This window comes from Macrobrachium rosenbergii, chromosome 26 (genome assembly GCF_040412425.1).
Source record: "Macrobrachium rosenbergii isolate ZJJX-2024 chromosome 26, ASM4041242v1, whole genome shotgun sequence".
Lineage (NCBI taxonomy): Eukaryota > Metazoa > Arthropoda > Malacostraca > Decapoda > Palaemonidae > Macrobrachium > Macrobrachium rosenbergii.
The window spans coordinates 7,974,484-8,002,028 of NC_089766.1; the positions used below are offsets into that span (position 1 = coordinate 7,974,484).

General features: G+C 37.1%; 2 protein-coding genes across 9 annotated transcripts in view; one reads left to right on the forward strand and one right to left on the reverse strand.

The window, feature by feature from the left end:
- LOC136852991 (cytosolic Fe-S cluster assembly factor narfl) lies at positions 1–12,850 on the forward strand. 2 transcript variants are annotated; one of them, XM_067128090.1, is made up of 11 exons: positions 407–561; positions 3,285–3,371; positions 3,706–3,818; positions 4,233–4,360; positions 5,394–5,546; positions 6,413–6,549; positions 7,947–8,058; positions 8,958–9,162; positions 9,826–9,983; positions 12,279–12,516; positions 12,829–12,850. In XM_067128090.1, the coding sequence occupies exons 1-11, from the start codon at positions 499–501 to the stop codon at positions 12,833–12,835; spliced, it is 1,401 nt and encodes a 466-aa protein (XP_066984191.1). In that variant the 5' UTR covers positions 407–498; the 3' UTR covers positions 12,836–12,850. The 2 variants fall into 2 exon arrangements, with proteins under 2 accessions (XP_066984193.1, XP_066984191.1); XM_067128092.1 differs by lacking the exon at positions 12,829–12,850 and having other exon boundaries at positions 1–561; positions 12,279–12,613.
- The window catches only part of LOC136852990 (uncharacterized), a 22,361-nt gene continuing 5,434 nt past the window's right edge, over positions 10,619–27,545 (reverse strand). For 2 of the 7 annotated variants that reach the window (XM_067128083.1, XM_067128088.1), the window contains 11 exons: positions 26,171–27,168; positions 24,172–24,396; positions 23,550–23,876; positions 22,313–22,639; positions 21,649–21,975; positions 20,312–20,611; positions 18,057–18,395; positions 16,931–17,009; positions 14,886–16,757; positions 14,110–14,303; positions 10,619–10,959 (listed from right to left, as the gene is read on the reverse strand). In XM_067128083.1, coding sequence (XP_066984184.1) covers positions 16,612–16,757; positions 16,931–17,009; positions 18,057–18,395; positions 20,312–20,611; positions 21,649–21,975; positions 22,313–22,639; positions 23,550–23,876; positions 24,172–24,396; positions 26,171–27,168 — 3,068 coding nt within the window. In that variant the 3' untranslated portion in view covers positions 10,619–10,959; positions 14,110–14,303; positions 14,886–16,611. The remainder of the gene's footprint in view (positions 10,960–14,109; positions 14,304–14,885; positions 16,758–16,930; positions 17,010–18,056; positions 18,396–20,311; positions 20,612–21,648; positions 21,976–22,312; positions 22,640–23,549; positions 23,877–24,171; positions 24,397–26,170; positions 27,169–27,545) is intronic. The other 5 variants (XM_067128084.1, XM_067128085.1, XM_067128087.1 and 2 more) reach the window with 5 other exon arrangements.

Here is a 27,545-nt window from a genome sequence, read left to right on the forward strand (position 1 = left end):
ACTGTGACTTATTTAAATGTGCAGGATTATCCCTTGCAGACGGTCCATTTTGAAAAGTCCCCAGGGGAGAAATTCAGCCAGAGCAAGAGTTAAAATTAAACTTTACACGTCAGAGACTTGAACTGCTATGAATACGAATCAAAATAACTAAAAAGTAAATTAACGCCAAAATGAAACTGCGCATTCATGAAATATTTATTGCGCACATTATCTGCGACAATACCTTTTGTTAAGTCTCCAGGGAGGGAATTAAGTCAGAGTAAGAAAGTTAACATTTATCTTCACACATGGAAGACCAGAATTACTATGACTGCGAATGAAAACAACTCGAAGGTGAATTAACAGAAACGTAAAACGGCACATTCGCGTAATATCTCCTGCGCAATATTCGCAATAACAACGCAATCCGGGAACATCGTAATCGACGACGACTTTGTAAACAGCTGATTTGACTCTTCTTCTTCTTCTTCTTCTTCTGCCTCTGGCCGGTAACTGACGATGGCTGGATTCAGTGGCGTTTTAAAGCTGTCAGACCTCGACGATTTCATCGCCCCTTCTCAGGTACGTCGACGTCGAGTTAATTTGGCCCACCGGCCTGAAATTACTTTATTAATTAATGGAGAAGAAACGCTGGCGAGTAGATAAGCCAGAGGTCGCCATAGGTGTAGGCCTGTCTGTACCCTAAGGCAAATGTCGAGGCCTACGTGACTTTCTCCACGAGCTGCATTGGTCACGATGTTGTTGCCTTATCGTCGGTTTTTATCACATATGAAGCTCAGGCCTGCTTTTAGGGCCGCTTTAATTATGTTCGTTCAGAGAAAAAACAGGTACCGTCAAGTAGAGGATGTCTTTGTATCGCCTCTTGCTATAAATATTTTACGTGGCTAAGAATCAATTGGTTACCTAGCAACGGGACCTGCAGCTTATTGTGGAATCCGAACCGCATTATACCGAGAAATGAATTTCTATCACCAGAATTAAATTTGGTAGGACTGTATAATAGCTCTGCGGCGGCGACTGCCTTCTAACATAACTTTTTCTACAGTTTTTTGGTTGCTAATTATGGATTTACCTCTAATTTTTGGCGCTCAAGTGTAATTAACCTGTAATTAACCCATGAAGTCCATCCAACAAGGAATTTCCATAAGCGATCTTCACAAGACAGAGCACGGGTGCGTCTGTTTTGAACGGTTCATATCCTGTCCGGCAAGTGCAATAAGTTGTTAACGTATGGGTAACCCCCCCCCCGGGCCAGTACTAAACACAGCGAAGGGACATTCCATTTGGCCGACAACAAACAAATGCACCGCCAGTATCAGAACCCCTTAAAGTGTAGAAAAAACCAGTTGAAAAGGTAAAAACAGGTGCAGAGCTAATATATAGAATTACTGTACCATAAATTCCTCTCATTCTTCATTGGCCGGCCGGAGAATCTAACGTGGGCCCAGCAGAGTGCTAGCCGAATATGATATTGACCCATCCAATGAGGAACTGCCTCTTGCTATGGGCTAGGTAAGGTTAGGCAGTAATTCTGCCAAAGAGCTCCGTTCTGAGATAACCAATCGTTTGTTAATAAGAATATTTGGTAGAACTTTGGGGTTGCTCTGTATCAGGTTTTACCTTGGAAATTGACATTTCCTGTAGTATTTTGGTTGCTTATTAGCAATTTACGGTAATTCTGTATATTAGCTCCGCGCCTGTTTTTACCTTTTCAACTGGTTTTTTCTACACTTTTAGGGGTTCTGATACTGGCGGTACATCTGGTTGTTGTTGGCCAAATGGAATGTCCCTTCGCTGTGTTTAGTACTGGCCCATGGGGCGTTGGGTACCCATATGTTAACAAGTTATTGCACTTGCCGGACAGAATATGAGTCGTTCGAAACAGATGAACCAGTGCTCTGTCTTGTGAAGATTGCGTATGGAAACCCCATGTTGGATGGACTTCTGGGGTTAATTACAGGTTAATTACACTCGAGAGCCAAAAATTAAAGGTAAATTCATAATTAGCAACCAAAAAACTATAGAAAATGTTAAGTTACAAGGCAGTCGCGACCCCTGAGCTACTATATAGTTCTACCACAATTTACTGTTATCTTTTGGCATCAACTGTAATTAACCTGTAATTAACATTGGAATAAATGCGTTTTTGTATGCTGGCCATCCTGGAATTGTCTTGCATGCACATTGTTATAGCCCAGGGGAGGTTTTGATAAAAAGTGGAGTTTCCTTCACCGGCTGCCACGGCTAAGTAGCACGGCCTGCTAGGTTAGGTTAGGTTAAGGTACATTAGTTTAGTATAGTTACTTTTATAATGGGTTTCATTAGCCAATCCCTTCTCGAACATATGGCTTCCTAATGACTTGCGCATGCGTGGAACCATTCTATAACAACAATGTGGCGGTCCGTGTGGAGTTACCCTGTAGTTTTACCGAATATTTTACTGAACAATAAAGAAAATGGTGTATATAATGCAATACAGATGAGATAATTAGAGGAAATTGCCAGGATAATCAGGAAAATTTAATGTCTGTCGTTTTGCGTTCACCCCAAGAGCTTCCACAGAGCTTTTCTGTAGAATTGCGTTTTAGAGTAAATACCCAACATGGTTGGGACCCTTTAGAAATGTGGGGTTTTGGGTAGTTGTTGTGGAATGGTTCCACACATGCACAAGTCATTAGGGAGCCACATGTTTAAGAAGAGATTGGCTAAGGAAACCCATTATAAAAATAACTATACTAACCTAACGTACCCTAACCTAACCTAATCTATCAGGCGGTGTTACTTAGCCCAGGACCCCCTGGTGAGAGAAATCCCAATAACACTGCGCATGCGCAATATTATTTCAGGATGGCCAGCATACAGCTTCTGAGGTTAGTTACAGGTTGATTACAGTCGACCGACAAAAACCAATGGTAAATTGTTGATAAGCAACCAAAATACTATAGGAAAAGTCAATTTCCAAATTATTAGCCCATGCAGAGCTATTGCTTAGTTTTACCTATTTTTCAATGAAGTAGGCCAGGTCTAGAGCATAGGATAGTACAATGGTCTACTAGATTATTTTTAGTTTCTCTCTGGTTACAACAGTCCCCCTTGCCTGTGATGTTTTCTTTGCAAATGCATTATAAAGGACTTATGCCTAACCATACTCCTTTTATGTCAGACAATTATGGTTAGGTTAGATTTTCTAATAGTGACATGTTCTTCTCTATACCAGAGAGTCCTTCACAATAGAGGGATCATTAGTAATTATACAGCATTGTAGCTTCATATGCATTTTGCAGGACTGTGTCAAACCTGTAAAAGTAGAGGCAAAAACTGGGAGAGGAGTCATCCAGATAGAAGACGATACCTTAGATTCATTATCAACGGTAAGGCTGTATGCAAACTTGTTTGGTCACCATTGCAAAAAGTATTATTTTTACATGATTTTGGTCCCTATTTTTATTTACTTATGACAATACTGTGACTTATGTGTCATGGTTCTGATAAGACTTTGTGCTGTATATACTCTCCCATATGTGCCATTTAACATAAGGTATCTGCAAATATATGTACCGTATATACAGGTATTGAGGAGCCTGATAAGAATCTTTGCTTCTAAGTAGTATTAAATTTTTCCCCTTGAGCTCACCACATAAAGCACAGCAGTCAATTTGAGATAGGCTTCAATACTCATCACACATTCACTTCATATTTTCACAGCCAAAATATGAAAAAGCCAAGATAACATTGAATGACTGCCTTGCTTGTAGTGGTTGTATCACTTCAGCTGAAGTGATTTTAGTTAATCAACAGAGTCATGAGGAATTTTACAGGTAAGTTCACTGTTTCTGTTACTGCTGTACTGGTATTTATAATAACTGTATACTGGACCACACTAATAGCATTATTAATATTGAGGAATCAATGTTTTGATTATCATATTTCTTTGTAATTTGTTTTTTTTTTTCTTTATATATTTTCAGCATGAGAGACTTGTTTTGATTATGTCATAGATTTTCTATAATAGTAAAAGTTTAAATTGGGAAACACTTCTGTTTAATGTACCACTGATACAAATTCATGCAAACTTACAATTCTCATTACTGGGGATTACACATGCAGTTTTATTTTTGGAAAGATAAGGTTAATAGTTTTTAACATGAAATAATGACTTCTTTTTAGGAATGGTGACTATGCCATTTTATTTTTTTTTTATAAATTTTAATGATCTTGCAATTGCATTGCAGAGTTTTAGCTGAGAATGAACACGAATGCAAGAGAAAGGTCGTCGTTGTGTCATTGTCACCACAAGCAACACTTTCTGTTGCTGCCAAGTTCTCACTCTCACCTGATGAGTGCACTCAGAAACTTGCAGGTAACTCTTGAGACTGCACTGATGCCTAACTCTAGTTAGATAGGTGAGGCAGTAGGTGTCCAGCTTGAGTGATTAATTAAATAAAACCATAGGGAATGTTGTACATATATGTCACTCTTTGTTTGATAGTATTATTACCTCCTTTTAAATGCCACAAGACCAGTGACATGTGAATGAAGGCATAGATTTCTATATTTTAGACATCAAAAGGTGATGTTCATAAGCATTGATTTTTTCCATGCAGAGGAGGTAGAGGTACGCAGGCCAGCTCAGTAGTAACTTTGCTTTTAAGAAGTAATAAAGATGAAAAGATAGTCGTAGAGGGTATCTGTCCCTAGACTATACAGTAAGTCGTAGAAGATTTCTGTGCGTAGGTTATAAGTCTTAGAAGATATCTGTGCTGAGGTTGTAAGTCTTGGAGGATATCTGTTCTTTGGTTATAACTCACAAACATCTTGCTTCTTATATTCAAAGGGTCAAAAGACTAGTATCTGTGACTAGCTTGGTTTGTATGCATAGCATTGTTATTTAACATTAAGACAAGTACAGTGGTCACTATCCCGTATTGTCTCCTGATGTAGTTGAAGTAATTAGTAGTTTAATACAGTACATGACAGTGATAAAAATTGAGCTGATAATGTTGAGAAAGAATTTTGGGGACAAGATTTTAACAGCTGACATTTATTCTGAGTACAGATTGCAATTGTTGCGTGCCAGTTTTCATCCCTCTAGTATTCTCTGAGGTTGTTGCAATAGCACCTTGGATCTTGAACTCAGCTTCCTGGGTATGATTTGATATATACAGTGGTAATGATCATGTTTGTTTTTGTTTTTCAAGAGGAGTAATTTATTTCACAGACTTCCAAGTAAACTCCATGCCAGTACAGTATACTTAAATTTTTATTTAAAAGTGAATTACAATTACCATCTATGTTGAAACTAGTTAATTTGAAGTACTGATATCTACATAAACATGTTGCCAGTGTTACAGGGATTTAAAAAATAGTTGTCTTTCCTTTTGCTTAATTTGCAGGTTATTTCAAGAAACTTGGTGCCTCTTATGTGTTTGATACAAACTTTGCTCGAAGTTTCAGCTTGTTAGAGGCTGCAAAGGAATTTCTAGAGCGCTACAAAAGAAAAGACTCGGATCCTAAAGCATTCCCTATGCTTGCATCTGCTTGTCCAGGTAAAGTTTGAACAGTATTGAATTTTATTGTCAGTGGAATATACATAGGGCTGTTACTCACCCCTGAAATTCATAGAATGATATTGACACCACTGTGGTGTTTCTAGAGCAAATGATCATTTGGATGAATTTTTGTATAGGTCATCGAGGAAGAAAGATATCTTTATGTAGCCCAAGCAGCTAAGGCAGTTTCAGAGCTGCAGTTCGCCTTATTCAGGATACCTGAACAGGAAGTAGTTGTTCCACCATCTGTGTATCTTGTTCCAGGTGATGTAGACAGTAGTGAATGTATTTTGCAGTGTCTCTAGCCCCAGCTGCATTGCTTTCTGTAGCCTAGTTTTTACCCGTTCCCTTTGCTTTCCCCCACCAGGGTGTTTGACTTCCTGAACTTTACTCTTCCAGTTTTTACCTCATATTTGAGAACATTGTTTGGGCCAGCCCCATGAAAGCAGAAATGACTCAGTGGTCATGTGTTCATTAGGTATCTTTTGTGGCAGAGGAAAGTGATATTCTGAGCAACACAGTTAGCACAGTCATAACATAAAACAAAAAAACATATGTGGTTTGCTCTATTTTATTGTATGAAATAAATATGTATTTGAGTGATAAGACACAAAAATTATAAAGTTATGTATTTATTTGCTATTATTTTTATTTTTTTATATTTTATTTTTTTGCAGCAGTAGAAATAAGCCAGTTGGCACTGTCGAGTGACACTTATGTTTTTGTGTGTTCATTCACGGTTACCTGCAACCTAAGATAATTCCACCATAAGTTTTTACAGGACATACATAATTGTAAAGGGAAATTTTGCAATTTTTATGTTAGTAAATAGAGGTCAGTGACATTGACATTTGATATTCCAGGATGGATTTGTTATGCAGAGAAGACTCATGGTTCATACATACTCCCTTATATAAGCACTGTGAGAAGCCCACAGCAAGTGATGGGAGCACTCGTCAAGGATCTTTGGGCATCTCAAAATGGCGTCAACCCTGACAAGGTAAGTTTTTCACATTTCATTTGATTTAGTTTGAAGGAGGTTGAATTAACATTTGATTTGTATTTTTTCAGTAGTAAGAAAACTTCAGAATACATACATATTTTGACTCATGCGTTTCAGAAGTGCAAACCAGATCTGAACTACAGTATTGAAATGAAAACGCTTAACAAACTGAAAAAACAGCGTGTAAGAAATGCCCTTTGGCTTCCCCCTATTCTTCTCTTTATTGGTTACTGTATCCTCTTCATCAACTATTCTTTGCCAGAGCTTGAACAGTGTTGTTTTCTTCAGTTGCCCTCAGTACTTCTTCATTCCGTCTTCTTCTTGTATCTGTTTCTTGATGTAACATCATTATTATCTTGCTGTCTTTTTTATTCCCCTTTCAGAGGTTCCTAAAAGTTGAATTTTTAATGTGCATTTTCATAAATTATTAATTTTTTATTTTATGTTCTTTTGACTCTAACTTTCCTTTGGAGACAGTTGTTGCTTACAATGTGCCTTGCATGGCACACTAGATGGTATTACAGGTTCTTTGCATCTGTATTGCTTTCTGCCTATTGCATTTCATTTCTTAATGTACCATGCTCCTAGTTTCAGTTCTCACTCAAGATAAAATCTTTAAGGCAAATCTTGTGAAAGTCTTAGAATGGAAATTGATCGTATGAAACTGCATTGTATGGTAATCCTTTACCATAGCCCCAGCACATATGCCCTGCATGGTATAACAGGTTGTCCATTCTCTTCACCTAAATGTATTCCATTTGGTTCATCTTTCATAAATGTTTTCAGTTTTTCTTTGTTCAACAGTGCAAGTCCAGTGCTCTAGAAGAATTCAAGTATGACTTCTTCCTCATGGTGTTTAGCTCCAACACCATATCCTCAAAGCAGGTCTTCAAAGATTATTATGTGCTGAGTTCAAATATTAATACAGTATATGCAGCACTCTATCTCTCCTTATGGCAACCTTTTCAAGAACTCTTGACTTCTCTGTTCATTCTTTCACTATACAGTATTCTTGTTTCATCACCATAGTCAGCTTTCTCTTCTTTAAACATAGCTCCATCAGCCCCCTCCCCATCCCCCATCATTTAAGAATAAACTTTTCCGGCAAACCTTGAGAATCTAGAATTTGGCTTTGTGATCTGGTTAAAGTATTTTAGGAAATGGTAAATTAGCAACATACAGTATGCTGATTTGATATTCTATACATAGTTTGCCTTTTTTATATACTGTATACAGTAGATAATTATTTTACAGTTTTGTACTTAACTGTTATGAAATACAGTACATACCATTAAATTTGGTAGAGTGTTTTTGAAATGGAAACGTATGTAGTAAATTAATATTATTTTACGAGGGTCTGTGTTGTTCTGTAGCTAGATTTATTTGCCTTTCAGATATATCATGTAACACTCATGCCATGCTTTGACAAGAAACTGGAGGCTTCAAGGGATGATTTTGTTAGCGAACTGTACTCATCCAGGGAAGTGGACTGTGTGCTAACACCAGGCAAGTAATATCTCAAGGAAAACAAGTAAAATCTGTGTATTTGATACTTGTATATGTATCAGAATGGTTAGTATGCTTGTGTATGTGTGTGTGTGTCTCTAGAATATGTTTTATGGGTTTCATTGTCCATAAATTTTACCTTTATAGTGATTCCTTGCATTAAATTATGTAATTTACAGAGAATTTTTTTTTGCAGTGCTTGGTGATCATAGTGGAGATACAAAAGTAATGCTAGTGCAGTAATGGTTATGCTGATACAGTAACATTCTTTATATTTCACTGTGAAACTTCCCCTCTTTTACTTGTTTAAATTTGTTTGCCATTTTTTTTCTGTGATCTAGTTTTAGGAGGTGTAGCCTATTTGATGAGTTTGTGTTAATAAAAAAAAAATACTTTATACATTATGAGAAAATGCTTCTTGGAGGGGTATTGGCATTGGAGTATGAAAGGAAGCCTCAAACCCCAATGGTAAACTTGTGTAGGTTTTATTAGTATAGTCTGTTAAAGTTTTTGTTTGTAATTTGGGTTAGGTGCCATCCTCAAATGCTGATCCCTTTATATACTGTAGAGCCATTTCAGACGTTGGATACAGTTTTCCTTGTAGGCCATAACCTGTACAGATTCTACCGTGCTTTTAGTTTAAAAGGTCTCTGAATATTTATAAAAGATTTTTCTGTTTTATTATCCTGGTTTATTTTTTTGTAATGGTTAGTTATTCATCAGACATATGTTACATACCAAAAGAACATACCTTTTCAGCCAGCCATAAAATTCCTAAGAGAGATAACTTGTTGGTCTAGTTAAGTTACATAATCATGATGTTGATGTGACATACTTTAGCCTAGTTATATATATTTTAAATTTTCTATGTTATTTTCTCTATACTTTGACTTCTGCAGTTGAATTAGAGCAGATGCTGATTCGAGACAAGGTTGACCTCTCGCAAATTACCGAAGTTCCTCTTGATGAAAATCTCAGTTCGGGAACAAGGCTGTTGTCTCATCCAGGCTCAGGGGCTGGTGGATATGCACATCACATATTTATAAATGCTGCCAAAGAACTTTTCCAACAAGATGTTAAGGAACTGCAATGGAAGACACTAAGGTAATGTTGTCTCTTTCAACTGTAGATTGAAGTGAAGATTTAAACAGTTACAGTGTACTGTTTCTGGAAAAGAATGATTGTTCATGTTATGTATTCACATGTACCATATGTTCCATGTTCTGTTGTATATGAAGGAATAATTTAAGGGTGTATTTTATGAAGTATACCCATTGTCGCATAGTATTTAAAAAATACAGTTAAATCCAAATATGAGTTGGGATACAGTATAGAGCTAAATTAATGAAAAATTACCTTTATAAGTATAAAATGGACAATTCTTTAAGTGTTCAGTTACTTGTTAGTCAGTCCAAGAGAACATGGCTCTATTGATTGTATAAGATTAAATTATCCTCTTGACAGGCTGAGTCATATTATATTAATTTGAACATCATTTCATAAATTTAATAGATGAGTGTCATATTACTGTAACCAAAAAAATATGAGAAATATTAAATTTTACATAAAACAGAAGAGCTGTTTAAGGATATGTAAGGAATGAATAAAGCACTTCCTAAAGTGGCTGATGTTTGAAGAAACGAACATTGCAGTGAAGGGAAAAGACATGTCAGGCTGTATATGGTAGATTTCTATTTTATTCTCGCCATCGTATTCACTAATCCACAAATAAAAATTTTTTTTTTTTTTCTTCATTAAACCTCACAGAAATGCAGACTTTCGTGAAGTTACCTTAGAGGCTAATGGAGAAGTGGTCCTGAGGTTTGCACTTGCATATGGATTTCGCAACATTCAAAATTTGGTTCAGAAGTTGAAGAGAGGCAAAAGTCCTTACCACTATGTGGAAGTCATGGCATGTCCTTCAGGTAAAATTTATTGCATTTATATTTTGAGGGAATTGTGTTGAATATCACATCATCCCTTTTTTATGTATTACTATACTTCCTTTACAGGTTTTAGGTATGCAGTATATTGCATGATAGGGAAAGTCTTAGATTTCTCAATGAAATTTCATCAGAATTTCCATCATTTTGTTTATCTAGTTAGGTGTTTAAGAAGTTTTCAATTTATTAGATAAGGTATAACCTAATTTATAATGTTAAATCATTTTGGCTAACCTGGACATAGTGAAGAATTTTACTTCAGTGGTCTGGTGGTAGAAAGATTTCAAAAGATTTCCCAGAAAGTTTTTTCTTGAAATTATTTTAAGACCATTATAGATACATCACTTCTTACATTGTGCTTTGCACATTGCACTGCACAAGAGCTAAAAAATGGTTTAATTAAATACATACTGACGTGAGTTACTGTTTATAACCACCTTAGTTTAAAACTCACAATATGTAGGCTACTTTTCTGGCAGTAATTAAGTACATTAATTTCCCTTTCACAAATCTTATTTAGAAGCTTTTAAACTCTATTACCTGAAAGTAAAATTACTCCATGCTAAGCAGAGCAAAGCTAGAACTTGAAGGAGATTAGCAAAAAAAGAGAACAGAGCAAAATGGATTATAATTTATTAATGAAAATACATTGTTTTTACTCATAGAAATATGGACAAGTAAAAAAAGGGTTAAAATAAATAAATGTGCTTTGAATGTGTATGAATCAGGACTTGAAGGCCAACACCCCTTACACTCAACTACTTGTGTCATGCTTTTACAATCATTAAGGTTATAGGTAAGAGATAAAAGTAAAAGCAAGGACAATGATGGATGGATAAAAGAGTAAACAAATGGCCACAATCATTTACCCCTCCATAGTTCCTGCTGTAATGGCCAGTGACTGGTAACAGGTGAAAACAGTAATACTGCACCAGAATGATGTGTTCAGTTTGTTCACCTGAAAAGAAAATATAAGCATCATGTATTAAAAGTTAAAATACATTGTATAATAATGCATTACAGCATCCAGGTCCCAAACCTTTCATACACATATTAATGCCTTTCGTAAATTAATACATATACAAAAATATGCCAAATCCACTAGTTGAGATGGAGGAGAAATCATGGTTCTTGATAAAAAAATTTATCAACTGAACATGTATTTATTGATTAATATTCTTACTATATAAGAGGAGAACCTATTAACAGCACTTGATTGACCAAAGGCTGGCATTTAAATATGAAGTTCTAACATTCCACACGAACATCAAATATGCATAATTGTAAACATGTAATACTGTATCAACATCTTGGTCCACGACATAATAGCTACTACCAACTGTTCTGCCCTGTGTTGCTGCCTCACAGTCCAATAAATCAAAGGGCAGCCCCCCTGCCGGCAGCAGGGGGTTATCCAGTAACATTGCAAACTCACTCTTTTCTTACCCCTACCTGCTCTCATAGGGAAGGAGGGGCGAAAGCCTGAGAGGTGTCAGCATTCTTTGTAGAGGTAGATGGAGTGGGGTCTTGGTTTGACACAATCCATGGGGTTTTATGCATTGGGGATGGCATGGTAGCTTTGATCTGAGCTACAGTTTGAAAATTGGCTGGCTCACTCCCTTGGCTGGACTTGAAAGTAGCTGCTTGAGAGATGATGGTAGTATGTGAATCTTCTCTCTTAACAGCCACTGCCCCCTTCCACTTCCCCCCGGGGAAAAAGTAGGAGTGAGTTTTGGACTAAGCTATTCCTGAGGGAGAGCCATTTTTCATGAGGTACTTGTCTGGACATCAGTCCCTCTGTCTAAAGTTTAGTTGTGGCCCAAAGGCTGGTAATCTGGTGGGCTAGGAAGGTGAGGGCTTTCCTGCCAGACACCATAAGTTTCCTTACCCTAGCCCAAGAGTTTGGGAGCGATTCCCTCACCATAGTGGTAGTCGCGGCACCCAAGATGTGACATGCAACATTAACATTATGTATACTGTATCTGTTAATAATTAGTGCAACATACTGAATAACTTCATGTTTGATAGAAAATTACATTAAATTTTAAACCATTATTAATCCATCTCATAATGAGAAAGTGATGATGATCATAGTTAGGGTCAAGTTAGAGAAATACTGTACTAGTATGCACTATACTTTTAGGTATCTTATTAATGACAGTTGTTGGAAAAGTGCTGGGATTAGACATTTTGAATAATCTGTCATACAGGAGGTTTCCATAATGTTAAAAGTCATTAAAATGCAATTTTTGTGTTAATATTTACTTGTATTTCCAGGCTGTTTAAATGGAGGAGCTCAGATTCGACCAGAGAATACTTTATCAACAAAGGAATTGATATCCCAGTTGGAAACCACATATTCTTCTCTTCCTACTACTGACATGAACAGTGACCCAAGAATAGAAATGTGCTATTCTGAGTGGCTGGGAGGAGCAGATTCAGAAAAAGCACTAAAGATGTTGCATACCAAATATAAAGCTGTAGAAGCATCAACAAGTGCTCTAGGAATTAAGTGGTAGCTTTACCCTTTATTATTTTTTTATTGAAATTTCTTGTATATATGGTTCTATGTATGTAATGTTAAAAATATTATTTTATATATAACTCCATAATTATGACTTTAATTTTTGCCTGACTAATTATATTAAGTGCACTATTTGATGTTCTTGGTGACCACTGCCGATCCAATCTGATTTTAAGGTTGTATTAATATGTTCGATGTGGTCATGGGAGCTTAAATGCTGACAGCATCTGGCATTATTTGGTCAGCCTTCAAAGTCCTGACCAGACCCAATTTGCTTCATAACAAACCCATTACTTTTCACAGGCCTTAGTGTGCATCCCATAAGCCTCCAGACGCCAGAGAAAAGTACCTCCAGTATTCTTAGTGTATCTGGTGTCCTTTATACAGTTCCATACCGTGCTCCCAGAAAACAAGCTTACTACAGTACTGTGAACACACTTATTTTTATATTTTCATCAAAATAATTTTTAAAATCATAATTTCCTATTCACACTTAAATAATCTTGTTCATAGAGTTACATAATAATCAAATGAAAACAGAAAGTGGAAACTGGAAAATAACTGAATAAAATATATTACAGCGGATATAACGTTCATTATGAAGGCTATGATAACACATGCTTGGCAAACAAGTACCAGAGGTAGGGACTGAGAAAGGCTCAAATCTCTTGTTAGGAACTTATAGTGTCTAAGGTTTTGCCACAAATTTAGGAATGAGCAAAAATGAGAGAAAACCCAGCTCTCTTCACACCAAACTTATTGCTCGAGACCACTTCAGAAATAGTAAGTGGTCTCATGCAACACAAAGACTGTGGGGCCCAAAGAGTGCCTGAGTAACATTCCAGAGAATGCGTCACCTCCAACTCCAAGGTCTGAATTTGTGGGGCAGTCAAGCCTGTTAGAAGCTCCCCTCTAATTCAGCCCGCTGAGGCTCTGAAGGCATAGGACCTTCAGATGTTAAAGAATCCACAATAGTATGAGAGCTCTCAACAAAAGCAAAAGGGAAAAGGCACATCTACCCAACCCAACCCAATGACGCTTTCAGAGCAGAGGGGAAGGGAGTAATAGAATTGGGTTGTCAACATAAATAAGGAATGATACTGTACTGTACTACCTTACTGGCATCCTATATAGCATCCATATACTGTACAGTATATGCATACACCAGAGGAAGTAAAATGTCATAGAGCAGAGGCAATCTCCTCTAAACAAACTTAGAACATAAGTTTCTAATATGATCTTTGAATATGCTCTCTGAATTCCTGTAAAAGAACATTATCTGAAGCAACCACTACTCCTTACTAGTTTTAAATTACAATTCTATACAGTGCTAGCCTAATTTCCAAATCAATGTTATATAAATAGCATGTAAATCTTTGTTTCTGTACTTCAAATAAACTTCCACATTTACTGCAATTACATTCTCTTGGTAATTTATATGTAAGAAGCATGTATAGAACAAAAATAAAAATGCTTTATTACAGCCAATATAACATTCAAGAAAACTAACTGAAGAGCTTGACTTGCTATTGCCACGCATGGTCATGGTAGACAACTACAGTCTCCCCATTCTTCACCACTGACCTGTTATTTGGGTATTTCGTTTTCACCTTCATTAGCTTGTTCTCTAAGAGTTTCTCAAGCTGCTTGTTTATTATTTGGTTTTTCTTTTTCGATGTTACTCCAAACATGCTGTGAGAGCCTTCTGCTTTAGGTAGTACAACTCTATATTTTTCATTTATTAGAGTTGAGTTGTACTATGATGTGGTCACTTCTGCCTGCAATGGAATATCAATAGCATTAAAATTACTGAAGCCATTGTGTTAGGAAAAAGTAAATTAGTAATGGACATGACGGCTGGAATAAATGTGGACATTTATTTGCAAAGAAGCTGAAATATAAAAGACCTGGCAAATAAATGACTGATATTGACAGGATGAAATGTAAAGTCTGGTGGAATGGTGGTGAGACATGACAAAACGGAATGGGCATAGAGATCAAAGATGAAATGGGAGACGCTATAAAATACGATCTCACAAAAATTGTACTATTGAAAAGCAAAAATTCTGGGGAAGATTATCAGATGTGATACTGGCAAAGACAGAGGCACGCTGCCTAAAACAACTATCCTTTCTCATTACCAACACCAATTAAAAAGCCTTCAATGGTAGCCTTATTTCCACCTGTTAAAACAAAACAAAAGAGCACATGTAAAACTATCTTTGTAGTTTAAACTTCATTTTGATTTTTTTATGTGTAGGTGAATTACTGCAATCACATTCTTTGGGCATTTCAAATCTATTACAGTTGGGAAACAAGTTTTACCATTCTTATAAGTTTGGCCATAAAACTGAACTTACCATTTCCAAACATGGCTGCACTATTTATGGAAGGGCATGGTGGATGACTAGGGCCTCCCATCTCTTCACCTTCATTAACATGTCCTACAAGAGTTTCTGAAGCTGCCATTTTATCTTAGCTTTTTTCTCACAAGAAACTGCAGCCATGCTTCAGGAGCCTATTGCTGTAACTGTGAGCAGTACCCTCTTATGCTCACTTTCTTGGGATGAGGTAAACACTGATGAAGTCGGATCTGGCTACAAAGGAGTGTAATCAGCACTGAATAATAAGATACAATAAAACATACATCCGGCTAATGGTCTGACTCCTTAGCAGTCATTAAGATAAACAAAGAAGGGATGAGAGCCAAAAGTGTCAACTATATCCAAAAGTGTCAACTACTGTATATCCAAAAGTTACTGTCTCCTTATAGTAGTTCAGATACAAAAGTGTTGCACAAAAAATTAACCACTGGTAAACAGCACCATAGTACTCATGGAAACTTCAGCATGACAATGAACGTTCTTAAAATAACATGGTCTATAAATACCCTCGACATTCACTTTACCTGTGGGTACATGACCTCTACCGGAGATTTTCTGCAAACAATTCTTTCCTGACTTCCCTTTTCATTTCCCTTTGCTGTTCAGCTTCTCTAACAATGATTTGCATCAATTTTCAATCTCCCAGAAGCACAAACTCTAAGCCAGCCATACGAATCTACAGGGGTGACTCAAGTGGTCAGGTTACCCTACTTGTAGTAATCTCCAAACATCATAATCATTTTAAACTACCAATAGCAAGAGAGGTATTTGCATTATTACATTTTTTATCTAATCTGTACTTAATTATGTATGAATCAGATCAATACAGTATCTTAACCAAAGAATATATCCTGAATAGAAATCACCAGTTTATCAAGTTGTTTATTCTGACCACTGAAATCGCTAGTCAGGAACTGAATAAATACTCATTCTTTCTCCTACTGACTTTTCTCTTCCCTTCAGAGCTGTGCAAAAGTGTTATTAGTTGCTAACTGCGTCAACCTTTGACTATAGGACAGAAAATGGAAAATAATTTGGCTTTGCTTTCATTGTGTCTTTTAATCATGCTCACTCTATGCATTGTATCACCTTTCAATAGCATTCAACAAGACTTGAAGATGTGAATGCAGAAAACAAGATCTTACCAGTAGAAGGTGGTCAGTAGTTGTTTTGATTGGCTAAAAGTTAAAGGTGACAACTGATCCATCTGCATGACCCTGATGGTAGTAGGAATGTGGAAGATGGTAGAGAGCCTGGTGTATCTATAAGTGCTATGGATGACCCTGAAGATAGTAGGACTAGGAAGATGGTGCCGAGCTCGGCGTACTTACAAGTACTGTGGTTGATCCTGATGATAGTAGGACTGTGGATAACGTTTGAGCCCTTGGTTTATCTTGAGACTGTTCAAGATGGGGACTGGAATAGAGCTGGCATCTGAGAACAAGAACTGACAGAAGTTTGGACTCTGCAGGAAAGGCAGATGACAACTGTCTCTGGCACTACATCAATGTGATGCAGTAATACACAAGTCCCTGAAGCAGACTGAGGTTTAACAATATTCGACGATGACGGTCAACCAGAAACAGAATTTGTTAGGTTTAGGGGTAGACTTGACCGTTGAATATGCAGGGTTGTTAAAGCATTGAATATGCAGGGTTGTTAAAGCAACAACTGTTTGCAAGGGAGACCTCAACACAACTATTTAAGATTCAGACTTAGGCAATAATGAGACAGATGACATAGATGACGTAGCCTTCTTGATCTTAACATTACTGTTCTCAGACAATGTCTTCTTAAGTGTCTTTGGAAGATCTACATAAACACTGTCATTGTGGCCTTCATCATTCCCTGTAAGAATTATAAATGTAAACAGATCTTAGGAAAAAAAAAATAAACTTTTGAAATTTACTTAGTCTAGGGGAAAATCATAAAGAATGAAACATATAATGTCATTCTAAAGTCTATTACTGTATATCAAAACAATACCTAAATTAGTCAAACCAATATGTACCACTACTTACCAGGTAAAGTCAGTTTTTTATCTAATTTTGAAACTTGCAAATGAGGCGGCCTCCTTGGTCTTAAGCTAACTGCTCTGGACTGCAAAGAGGGAATCCTTGAGTATTTTCAACTCTCGAAAATAATGAATTAAGTGATAACATTTCTAATTGAACTGTGGGGATGAAGCCCCTGTTTTTTTATAAAAAAAAAATTTACCTAGCAGCTGATATGTTACTTGCAAGTCTGAGTCTGCTTTTGTATATTCAAGAGAGATTTCCAACGACAAATTAACTCAAGCTTTCAAAGACAATCATTGAGTCTTTCCTACTGAATCGAAACACATTTGTTGCGGATGTACTTTGCAAGAACTAATCTACTGAGGACTTTGCAAAATTTACCAGTGAACAGCTACTGTCACAGAGTTTCCTCATATAAACTCATGACTCCTACAGTGTCCACATTCACAGCCCTAGATGGCTTAAGACATGCTTTCTTTGTCCTCCAGACAGGAGATGATTATTAAGTTTAACAAAATTAATACTAATTAATCTTCTTTTTTGGGGAATACATAAGTAAATGTGTCACTGCATAAGCATTCCAGTAAACCACCAAAGGCAGATAGTGTTTTAAATACTTCTTTTGTTTCATCACAACCCCATCAATTCTATAGTGCTTGCAGTGCAATTTAGGAGGTAAAAAAATTGAAGTCCCCTGCTTAACTGTAGGTATCCAATAGGTCCAACAGTCTGGGTTACACTGGAACACTTTGAACGGCAGAAGACTCACAAATAAAGTAAGAGATTTACGCTGGCAAGTTGCAAACAAAAAAGGCATTAACTACAGGTACAAAAGTGTTATGTAGAAATTCATGATCCTTGAAGACCATGTCAAAGGGGTGCAAGTAAATCCTGCTGCCACCATCCTGCCTGCTTTAATAGGTAACAGCCTATCATCTATATAAACTAAAAAAATTATTACTGAATAGTCCATATATATACAATTACACCGTCTCCCTGTTAATTACCTACAGTAGAACCTCATACTGTACTCTGTTCGACTGGAGGAAACATTTCAGCATCATTTTTTTAACCTCAAAATTTTCTATTTACCATGACTACACTTTCTTAGACATTCCTTCCAACTTACCTCAGTAATTCCATCATTTAGTATCTTTGGTTTTGGTGTGTTAACCTCAGATGCACTGAACTTTTTCTTCTGGGACTTTTCCTTCGAAATCCTTCCAAAGGGATAGGGCTGAGTATTGACTTTTGGTTTATGAAGTCTTCCATGAGGGCATCCTGCAACCTTTGAATCACTTTCCAAAATATTTTTCTTGGTAACTGACAAGGGTTTCCCTTCCTCTTCAAGGTCTAACTGCCTTTTAACAGCTAACTGTTTTTTGACAACAGAAACAGGCACTTCATCTGCAACTAAGTAATTTTTTGGCTGTGTCGCTGATGCCAATCTTCTTTGACTAGACCTCTGCTGAAATATAATATTAAAAAAAATATTAATTTTCAAAATATAAAATTTATCATATAAAGGCAATTCATAGTGACCAAATTGTGGTGCTGATGTCCCCAAGACACAAATTCTCAAAGTTTTAAGGACAAAAGAAGCTGAAGAGCCAAGAGTGATTGTCGGCACATGAGTACCTGTGTTCCACCAGTTAGTAGAAACTACCCAAATCATTCTGTCACTTCAGTTAGGTCTGACAGTGATTTTGGGTGGGAGGTTGAGCCACTGAAAAGCTCTAGCCTTTGCAAAGGTCCAATGATGCCAATGATAACTTGGGAACACAACAGGTCAAGAGCAATGTCCAGTTCATTCTCATAGGCTACTATGGGTAGTTGAGCACCCAAACTGCAACTCCATGATCAACACTGACAATTGGTGAAAACTTATTCCCTTGTTCAGAATATCTCATTGGTTAAAGAGGCAAGTACTGACTGACATCTCCATGTACCTGGGTTGATGGTGGTGCTTCCTCAAAGTTCCATCTAAAAGCTACTGGAGTTGAGAGGGACCTGATTTCATGAACATTTGCTCTTTGCATGGTCACCCTTGTCCTTTAAAGTGCCTGAATATGCATGATGAGAGTTGTTTCCACCAGCAGGAAACCAAGATCTTGAGACCCAATTCTTCAGCTAATGCATTAACCATAAAAGGTCTACATCCCCACCTCATAAATGCCTGTCTTCTTGAGGCAGAGACAAATGTCTCAAGGAATATAGGAGGTCAGTGCATGGTTGGATGTCAAGGCTGGAATGGCCAACGGAGTACAGTGTAGTGGTAACCTCTGAGTGTCAGTCATCTGGGTCACTGCAGTATTGTACTTGAAATCAGCATTTATAAATTTGTTCTTAATCATTTTGCCCATATGCGCTGTAAAAAATAGAGCAGTTAGCTAATGGCACATATAGGCTACACTTTCCCTGAGCAGGACTTTCTGAGTTGGCCTCTCAACATGAAAAAATCCAATACAGGCAGTCCCCGGTTTACGACGGGTCCGGCTTACGATGTTCCGAGGTTACGACGCTTTTCAAATATATTCATCGGAAATTATTTCCCGGTTTACGACGCATGTTCCTGGGTTACGACGCATCGTACGCTGATCCCACGGAAGAAATATGGCTCCAAAACGGCAAAATAATAAAAATTTGGAGGCTTTTTGATGAACAACTCAATAAAAATGCAGTTTACACTGTTTTCAATACACCCAAAGCATTAAAAGTACGGTTTTCTTAGGATTTTTGACGATTTTCAACGATTTTTTGGTTTACGACGATTTTCGGTTTACGACGCGGCGTAAAAACGGAACCCCCGTCGTAAACCGGGGACTGCCTATAAATTGCTCATTTGTTCCGGTGTCCTCTGTAGCAGAAAACAAAACAACAGAGGAGTTGAGCTGAATTATTTTGTTAATGTAGCTATTTACTGTATTCACTCACTTTTCGAGGAAAAAAGGTGAAAAGGGATTAAATTCACCAATGAAGAAAAGAACTGAGAAAGGTTAATAATAGATTAAAATGACACAGAGAATTCCAAACTATCATAGAAAACATGGGAATATGCTCAAAGGGGTTTACAGTTGTTAAATAATGTAGAATGAGCTCAGCAGCTCCTACCAGCAGACTGTCTGGAGGTGCATAGTAGGTAAGACAGTCACTCTCAGCTCTTCGGATTCTTTAACCTTTAATAATTACATAATTAGAGTCCTTTGGATATGGTGACCACAATTTGGGTCCCATGTAACCAATGGTTTTTGTATGAACAATACCACAATCACAATATTCTGGCAATTTAAAAGTATCAGTTAGAACAAAAATAATAAAAGTTTATGTTTCTAAACTGCTGGCCAACAACCACAAAGAAATCAATAACTGAAGAACGGAGCTTACCATTTTCATACAAGGTTGAACTATTCGTGTAAGGACATCCAGTGGAGAACTAAGACCTCCCCCTTCTTCACCAGTATCCAGTTCTTTGGAGTCTTCCCCCTCACCTCCATTAGCTTGTTTTGCTGTTTCTGGATCTGAAGCTCTATGTTTCATACTGAGTGCATTGTTTGGAGCTGAGTTAGGCACTAAAGTCAAATCTGGCAGGATATCATCATTCAAATCATCATCGTAATCATCCAAGGACAGTGGATCTCCTGGACCCAAATGAAGGGGTTCTTTTTTCATCTCTTTGATCTCAGGCTAAAAAAAATGGAAAGAGTAACAACTCTTTTACCTGCACTAATAAGTCCAAAAAATGTGTGGTTATGGGAATACAGTAGTGAATAGCCTGGCCTAGGGCTAGGCTACCCCAAAATCCTACCCTAATCCTAAAGAGCCTACAGAAATGTACACTAACTTAACATGAGCATAAAGACTTCAAAGGCATGTGCAGTATACATTAATTTTGTATAAAACAATGACACTTTATTGAGCAAAACTTTGAACACAATACTAGTGTTCTTAATCAAGTAATTATACCATCAGACACAAGCAATCCACAGGTAATGCATATAACATGTGTGTGTGTGTTTGTAAGCATAACAAATCCTGTGTACAAGTAACAATAAAAAAAAAATCAGCAAACACTCTCTCTCTCTCTCTCTTGTGAAATAATTTTGTTGTGCTTTTTTATTTTTTAAAGTTACTTTTCACTTATTCTTATTAAGTAATTTCCTTTCATTTATATGAATACATGGTAGGTTTTACTTTAATTATGTGTACATGTCAGTACAGTAACTTACTGCCAATCTCTCTCTCTCTCTCTCTCTCTCTCTCTCTCTCTCTCTCTCTCTCTCTCTCTTCCATTTACCACTTATTCTCTTAGCAGCATGTAAGCATAAGGTTGAAATACCCAGAATAAATACTGCTAGTAATTCAGCCTTCTTTGAAGAAGTTTCTAAACAAAATTCTAAGGGAGTTGTACACTAAAGATGATTAAAAAGGAAAGTACCAATTTAGAAAGTGCAGGTAAACAAGACATTATATGATTTGAATACAGTCTCCCAGAAAACCCATTAATTATAATTATAATTAGCTTAATTTTATGGCCTCTTCAAAATTCTAGACAATTCAATCTGTCGGAAAAAAAAACCACACCGAAGTGTCACTATCTGCAAATGTGCACACAGATCCATGGGTCGCAAACTCCTGAATCAGTTTTCATTTGTCTTCCCCATTATTTTAACAAACTTGAAAGTACAGGTGCTGTAGTTAGAACAAAAATTTTAAAAGCTTACTGTTTTAAGCAGTCTGGACAACATAACCACACAGGGTTGGACTATTTGTGAAAGAGCATCTGGTGGATAACCAGACCCTCTGCCTTCTTTGCCACTGTCCTGTTCCTTGGAATCTTCCCTTTCCCTTCCACTAGCTTGTTCAGGGTCTGAAGTTGCTTGTTTGACACTGAGTGAATACTTCAGGGTTGAGGTAGACAATGATGAAGTCCCCTTTGGCATCAGAAGAATGTTATCACTCAGGCTACCTAAGTCACCACCATCAATGGCAAATGGATGACTGGGACCAAGAGTGACAATTTCTTTCTTTCCAACTTCTTCTACCTCAGGCTGAAAGGAAAAATCAAATTGTCTCAAAAAATCCAATCTACCTATAATAGCTTGATTTTGTTGTTTCTACTAAATTCTGGACGATTCCCTCAAAAAAATAAAGAAACAAACAAAAACAGCACCTAATTGTTAGCATTTTCAAAAATGGTAAGGATCCCTGGGTCTAAGAAAACCATCAATTAAGTTTCATTTATCTCCCACATTATTTGAGAAATCTGAAAACATTAGGGTCAGAAACTGCCCCCGCCCCCCCACCACTAAAAATGCAATCTTACTGCTCTAAAGAGCTTGACATAACACTGCAATAAGAAATCAGTAATTGAAGAACTGAACTCACCATTACCACATAAGGTTTGACTATTTTTGAGAGCATATTTGGTGGAGAACTAGGACCTCCCCCTTCTTCCCCATTGGCCTGTTCTTTGGTATATTCCACCTCACCTCCATTAGCTTGTTCTGTAATTGTTTCCGTATCTGAAGCTGCTTGTTTATTACTTAGTGCATGATTGAGAGTTGAGGTAGGCACTAAATAAGTCAAGTCTGGCAGCATGCGAGAGTCATCATCACTCCAGTTACTTAAGTTGTCATCATCATCATCCAAGGGCAGTGAATCATCCGAACCAAAAGTAAAGAGCCCTTCCTTTCTCTTGGCTCTGATCTCATGCTAGAAAAAAATGAAATTAGAGTAACCCTTCATTTAAATGCATCTAGGCATGCCCAAAATGCAGTTACGGGAATAGCGAATAGCTTAGTCTAGGGCTAAGATACACCAAAATCCTATACAAACCTTGAAAAGCCTACTAAAATGTACGCCAACTTAAAAAAGCATTAACTCCAAAAACATATGAAGTGTACATTAACCTTGCATAAAATAAGCGTATTAAACACACAACATAAAAAAAACATGACACTTTAGTGAGTAAATATCCATATCATACCTTTCTCACAATAGGCTACCCTACCCAGACTAGTCTTCGCAATAAAGTAACTATTTCCTCACACATAAGCAATCCAGAGCTAATGAATATGCGTACAAGTAACAATAAAAACACAATAGTGAATGAAGTCACCACAGCACTGCATCAACAGATTAACCAGTTATTTATATTCAGTGGTTCTCGTAGTCTACGTACATAAATATTGTTATTAATTCAGCCTTCCTTGGAGCAATTTCTCATTACACTAAAGAACTATGCAACAAAGGTGACAGTAACAAAAATTGCTGCCTTGGGCACAATGCACATTGGGAAGTGCAATTAAACAAGTGATTATGGTATTAAGCAAAAATACTTTAATTACCAAAAAAGTCTTTCACTTATAATTAGCTCATTCCTGGTCTCTGCATAAATCCCAACAATTCAGTCTGTTAGAAAAAGTAAACAGCATTTAACTGTTGATGCATGGATCCCTGGGTCCCAAACAACTACCCAAGTTACTTTTTACTTGTCTGCTACATTATGTAAACAATTTAAATGTACTGTGTTACAGTTAGAACAATAACAATGAATTCTTATGGTTCTAAACAGTTAACTAACAACACTACACATGCTCACTAACTGAAGAATTGAACTTACGCTCTTCATACAGGGTTGAACTATCTGTGACAGGGCATCTGGTGGAGAACTAGGACTTCCCCACTCTTCACCACTGACGTGTTCTGTGGAGCCTTCCCCCTCACCATCAACATTATTAACCTGTTCACTGACTGGACCTTGATCTGAGGCTGCTTGTCTTACACCAAGTTCACAGCTTGAGGTTGACACATACAATGAAGTCACTTCTAGCAGCATGGAAGTGGTGTCGCCACTCAAGCTTGCTAAGTCATCATCATAATCATCCTTCAACAGCGGGTCATCTGGACCCAGAATAATGGGTTCTTTCTTTTCCTCTTTGATTTCAGACTGAAAAAAAAAAAAATTATTTTATTTATTTTTTTGGCAAAACTCCATTTAATCAAAACTTGTTCAATTTCTCTCAGCAGAACCCCAGACAATTCACAGAATAAAGCAGTCAACTGTTCGCCTTTGTGAGTGTGTGCAAAGATCCCTAGGTCCGAGAAAACTAACCGAGTCACGTTTCATTTCTCACATTTTTTCAGCACTTCTTTCACAGTTAAAACAAAAACAAAATATTACTGTACTAAACAGTTTGGACAGCAGCATCACAAGAAATCAAAAACAGAAGAACTGAACTTACCATTTCCAAGCAAGGTTGGACTATTTGTGAAAAGACATCTGGTGGAGAACTAGAAGCTCCCCTTTCTTCACCGCTCGCCTGTTCTTTGGAGCCTTCCCCCACACCTCCATTAGCTTGTTCTTTAACTGCTTCTGGATCTGAAGCTGCTTCATTGATACTGAGTATGGACAGTGTACCATCTGGACCCAAAATAACAGGTTCCTTTCCTTCGTCTTTAAACTCAGGCTGAAAATAAAAGTTTCAAGAAATCTCCTTTACAACTAGATCAATCTGTGATCTCACATTAATTCCCACACTACTAGTTATGGGTTTGTCCCCTTCTACAATTCTGCATTTTTTACACATTTTTTTTTACCATATTCAGCGATTTTTGTCCCAAAAATGAATTAGTAAATCAAAACCCCAGTCATTTGTACCTATAGCCTTTTTGTTTGTAAAAATTTTCAGGTTTATATAATTTCTTGGACCCTATTATCAAATGGCAATTCTATGATGATTTTCTTTTCTGTATTCCATATTATTTTTTCTTTTGGAACTTCAATCTTCCTAGACTTCTTTATTGCTATGTCTATAAACCACAGTGGATAAGCTAGCTTTGTGAAACTGCTTCAGAGTAATTTATATCTAAATCCAAATAGTTGGGGTCACATCCTAAAAGGTCTTAAAAATAAACCACAAATATCCCCTATTTTATGGAATTAATATAAAAAGAAACTGATGAACATACGAATTCCCATGTTTCCCTTTGCAGTAAACCCCAGATTAGTTTCAAAACCTTAAGGTATTTTTCTTACAAGAAGATCTAGGAACAGGGGAGGTTCCTGAGTGCAGACTGCATCTAAAAATTCCAGCAGTCTCTTCAGAATGCATATCTAACAATACAAACATGTCAGCCATGTACAGTATCTCTTCCACATGATTAAATGAAGCCCTGTAATATGGACTGGGGGCACCAAAATAGTTTCAAAATATTCCATGTACAGACTGGTAAGGGCAGGGAGATAAGAGGCTCTCATAGTCACACCAGGTGTTTGTTTATGCAATTGTTGTTCATCTTTAAATATGCTACAAAACTCTACAATTAATCGGTTTCAAAATCAGACCAAAAGCAACATTATATCCTGAAAAATAAATTTACACCCGCCAATAATGAATAATACAGCTGAACTCATAAGTGGTAAGCCACAACGAAGTGTGTTTTACCAAAGACAAATTTTGGACCCTCCAGGGACCTCAAAAAGTTAATTACATGTAAACAGCAAAGTTTTTCCTAAAATGTTCTGCATAGTGAGATCAAATAATACATATACTGATATATCCAGCCAATGGTCAGACTCCTTAGCAGGCATTAATATACAAAACTGTGTAATCATAACCGATTTAAAACAAAAACGGAACTTGAATCAAAACTATCCACTAGATCCCAAATTTACTGTTTCCTTATAGTATTTCAAATACATATATGTAGCAAAAAATCAAAGCACTGGTGAACAGCATCATATTACTCATGTTTATATCAGCAAGACAATGAAGGGTTCTTCCAATGAAATTACCTGCAGGTAGATGCCCCTGGGCTAGAGGTTCTTTACAGTGACTCGAGACCGTCTTTCTTAACTTTCCCTTTAACTTGTTCCTTTTGGTTTCTTCACAACTAGCTGTTCAACTTGTCGAAGAACAAATCCTTTAAGCCAACCTTAGGAATCTACAGGAGTGACTGATGTGGCCAGGTTAACCTACCTCATAATAACTCCAAACATCAGCCTCACTTCAAACTAGAAGCAGCAGGGAAGGCTTTTGTAATACTACAGTTTACAAAAATTTTACATATCTGAATCAGACAAAAAGAAAATTATCTAGACGTAAACCTTTGCTTAAAGGATAATTGACGGCTAATAATTTCTTCAATTTTCACTGGTTCTTTACATCATACTCACTCCATGTGTCACCTTTAAACACTTAACAAATATGCATGGCGTAAATGTAGTACTCAAAACTTTACCAGTAGTGGAAGGTCAGTAGTTCTCCCAGCTGGAAAAAACTTGAAGGTGGTGCCCTCGACAACAATTAATCCATTATGTTTGGCTGTGGAAGTTCCCGCTACTGTGGATGACCCTGATGACGGTATAACTGTTTTAAGTGGAACAGAGCTTCGTGTACCTTGAGACTTTCCAACAAGGGGATCGGACAGAATCGGCACCTGAGTACAGGAAATGATAGAAGCACGGATTTCGGCAGACAAGGCAGACAGTGGTATGGCTACAACTGGCCTTGAGGGGGATGGTACTGTGTCAGTTGAAGGAGGAAACAAATGAGCCCCTACATTATCTTTCAATGGTGCAGTGGACGGTTTTATTATTGCATTTGATGATGACAGCAAACCAGAAACAGAATTGGTTAAGATCAGAGGAGGTTTTGCATGACAAAAGGATGGGGTTGTTGGAGAGGCTGCATCTGTTTGAAAAGGGAGAGTCAGCATGCAACTTGAAGAATCTGGCTGGAGTTCCAATGGAACAGATGAATTGACATCTGTCTGCAAGGGAGGGGTCAGTACACATCTCACAGAGTCTGACTGAAGTTCCAATGGAACAGATGATGAAGCATCTGTTTGAAAGGGAGAAGTCAGCGCACAACTTGTAAAACTGGACGGAAGTTCCTGTGAGACAGATGATTTAGTATCTGTTTGCAACGGAGGGGTCAACACACAACTCATACAGTCTGATGGAAGTTCCAGTGAGAGAGGTGATTTAGCAACTGTTTGCAATGGAGGAGTCAGCATACAACTTGAAGACTTTGATGTTAGTTTCAATGACACAGATGATTTAGCAACTGTTTGCAAAGGAGGAGTCAGCACACAACTTGAAGAATCTGATTGAAGTCCCAGTGATACAGATGACGTAGACTTCTTGGTCTGAAGATTACTCCTCTCAAGAAATTTCCTCTTGAGTTTCCTTGAAGCATTAATATTGACACTGCCATCATTCTGACCTTCAACATTACCTGTAAGAATTATAGCTACATTATACACAAACTTAGGAAAATATAATCATCTACAATTTCACAGCCAAGCCATTTCAAAACTAACTCACATACAAGAAACCCCTCGTATTCGCAGGGGGATGCATACCACAACCCCCACGAATAGCTAAAATCTGCAAATACTTAAAACCCCTCTAAAAACACTTAGAGCTGCCTATTTTGATAGTTCAAACACAAAAAAAAACACTCTAAAAATGCTTATACCTGAGTATTTTAATAGTTTTATCACAAAAAGTGCACTTAGTCATGAAAATGATATGAGAATACGGTAATTAGTGAATATTTCTCAGTGAAAAATACTGTGAATGGGCGAATTTTCTGCAAATAATGGGTAGACA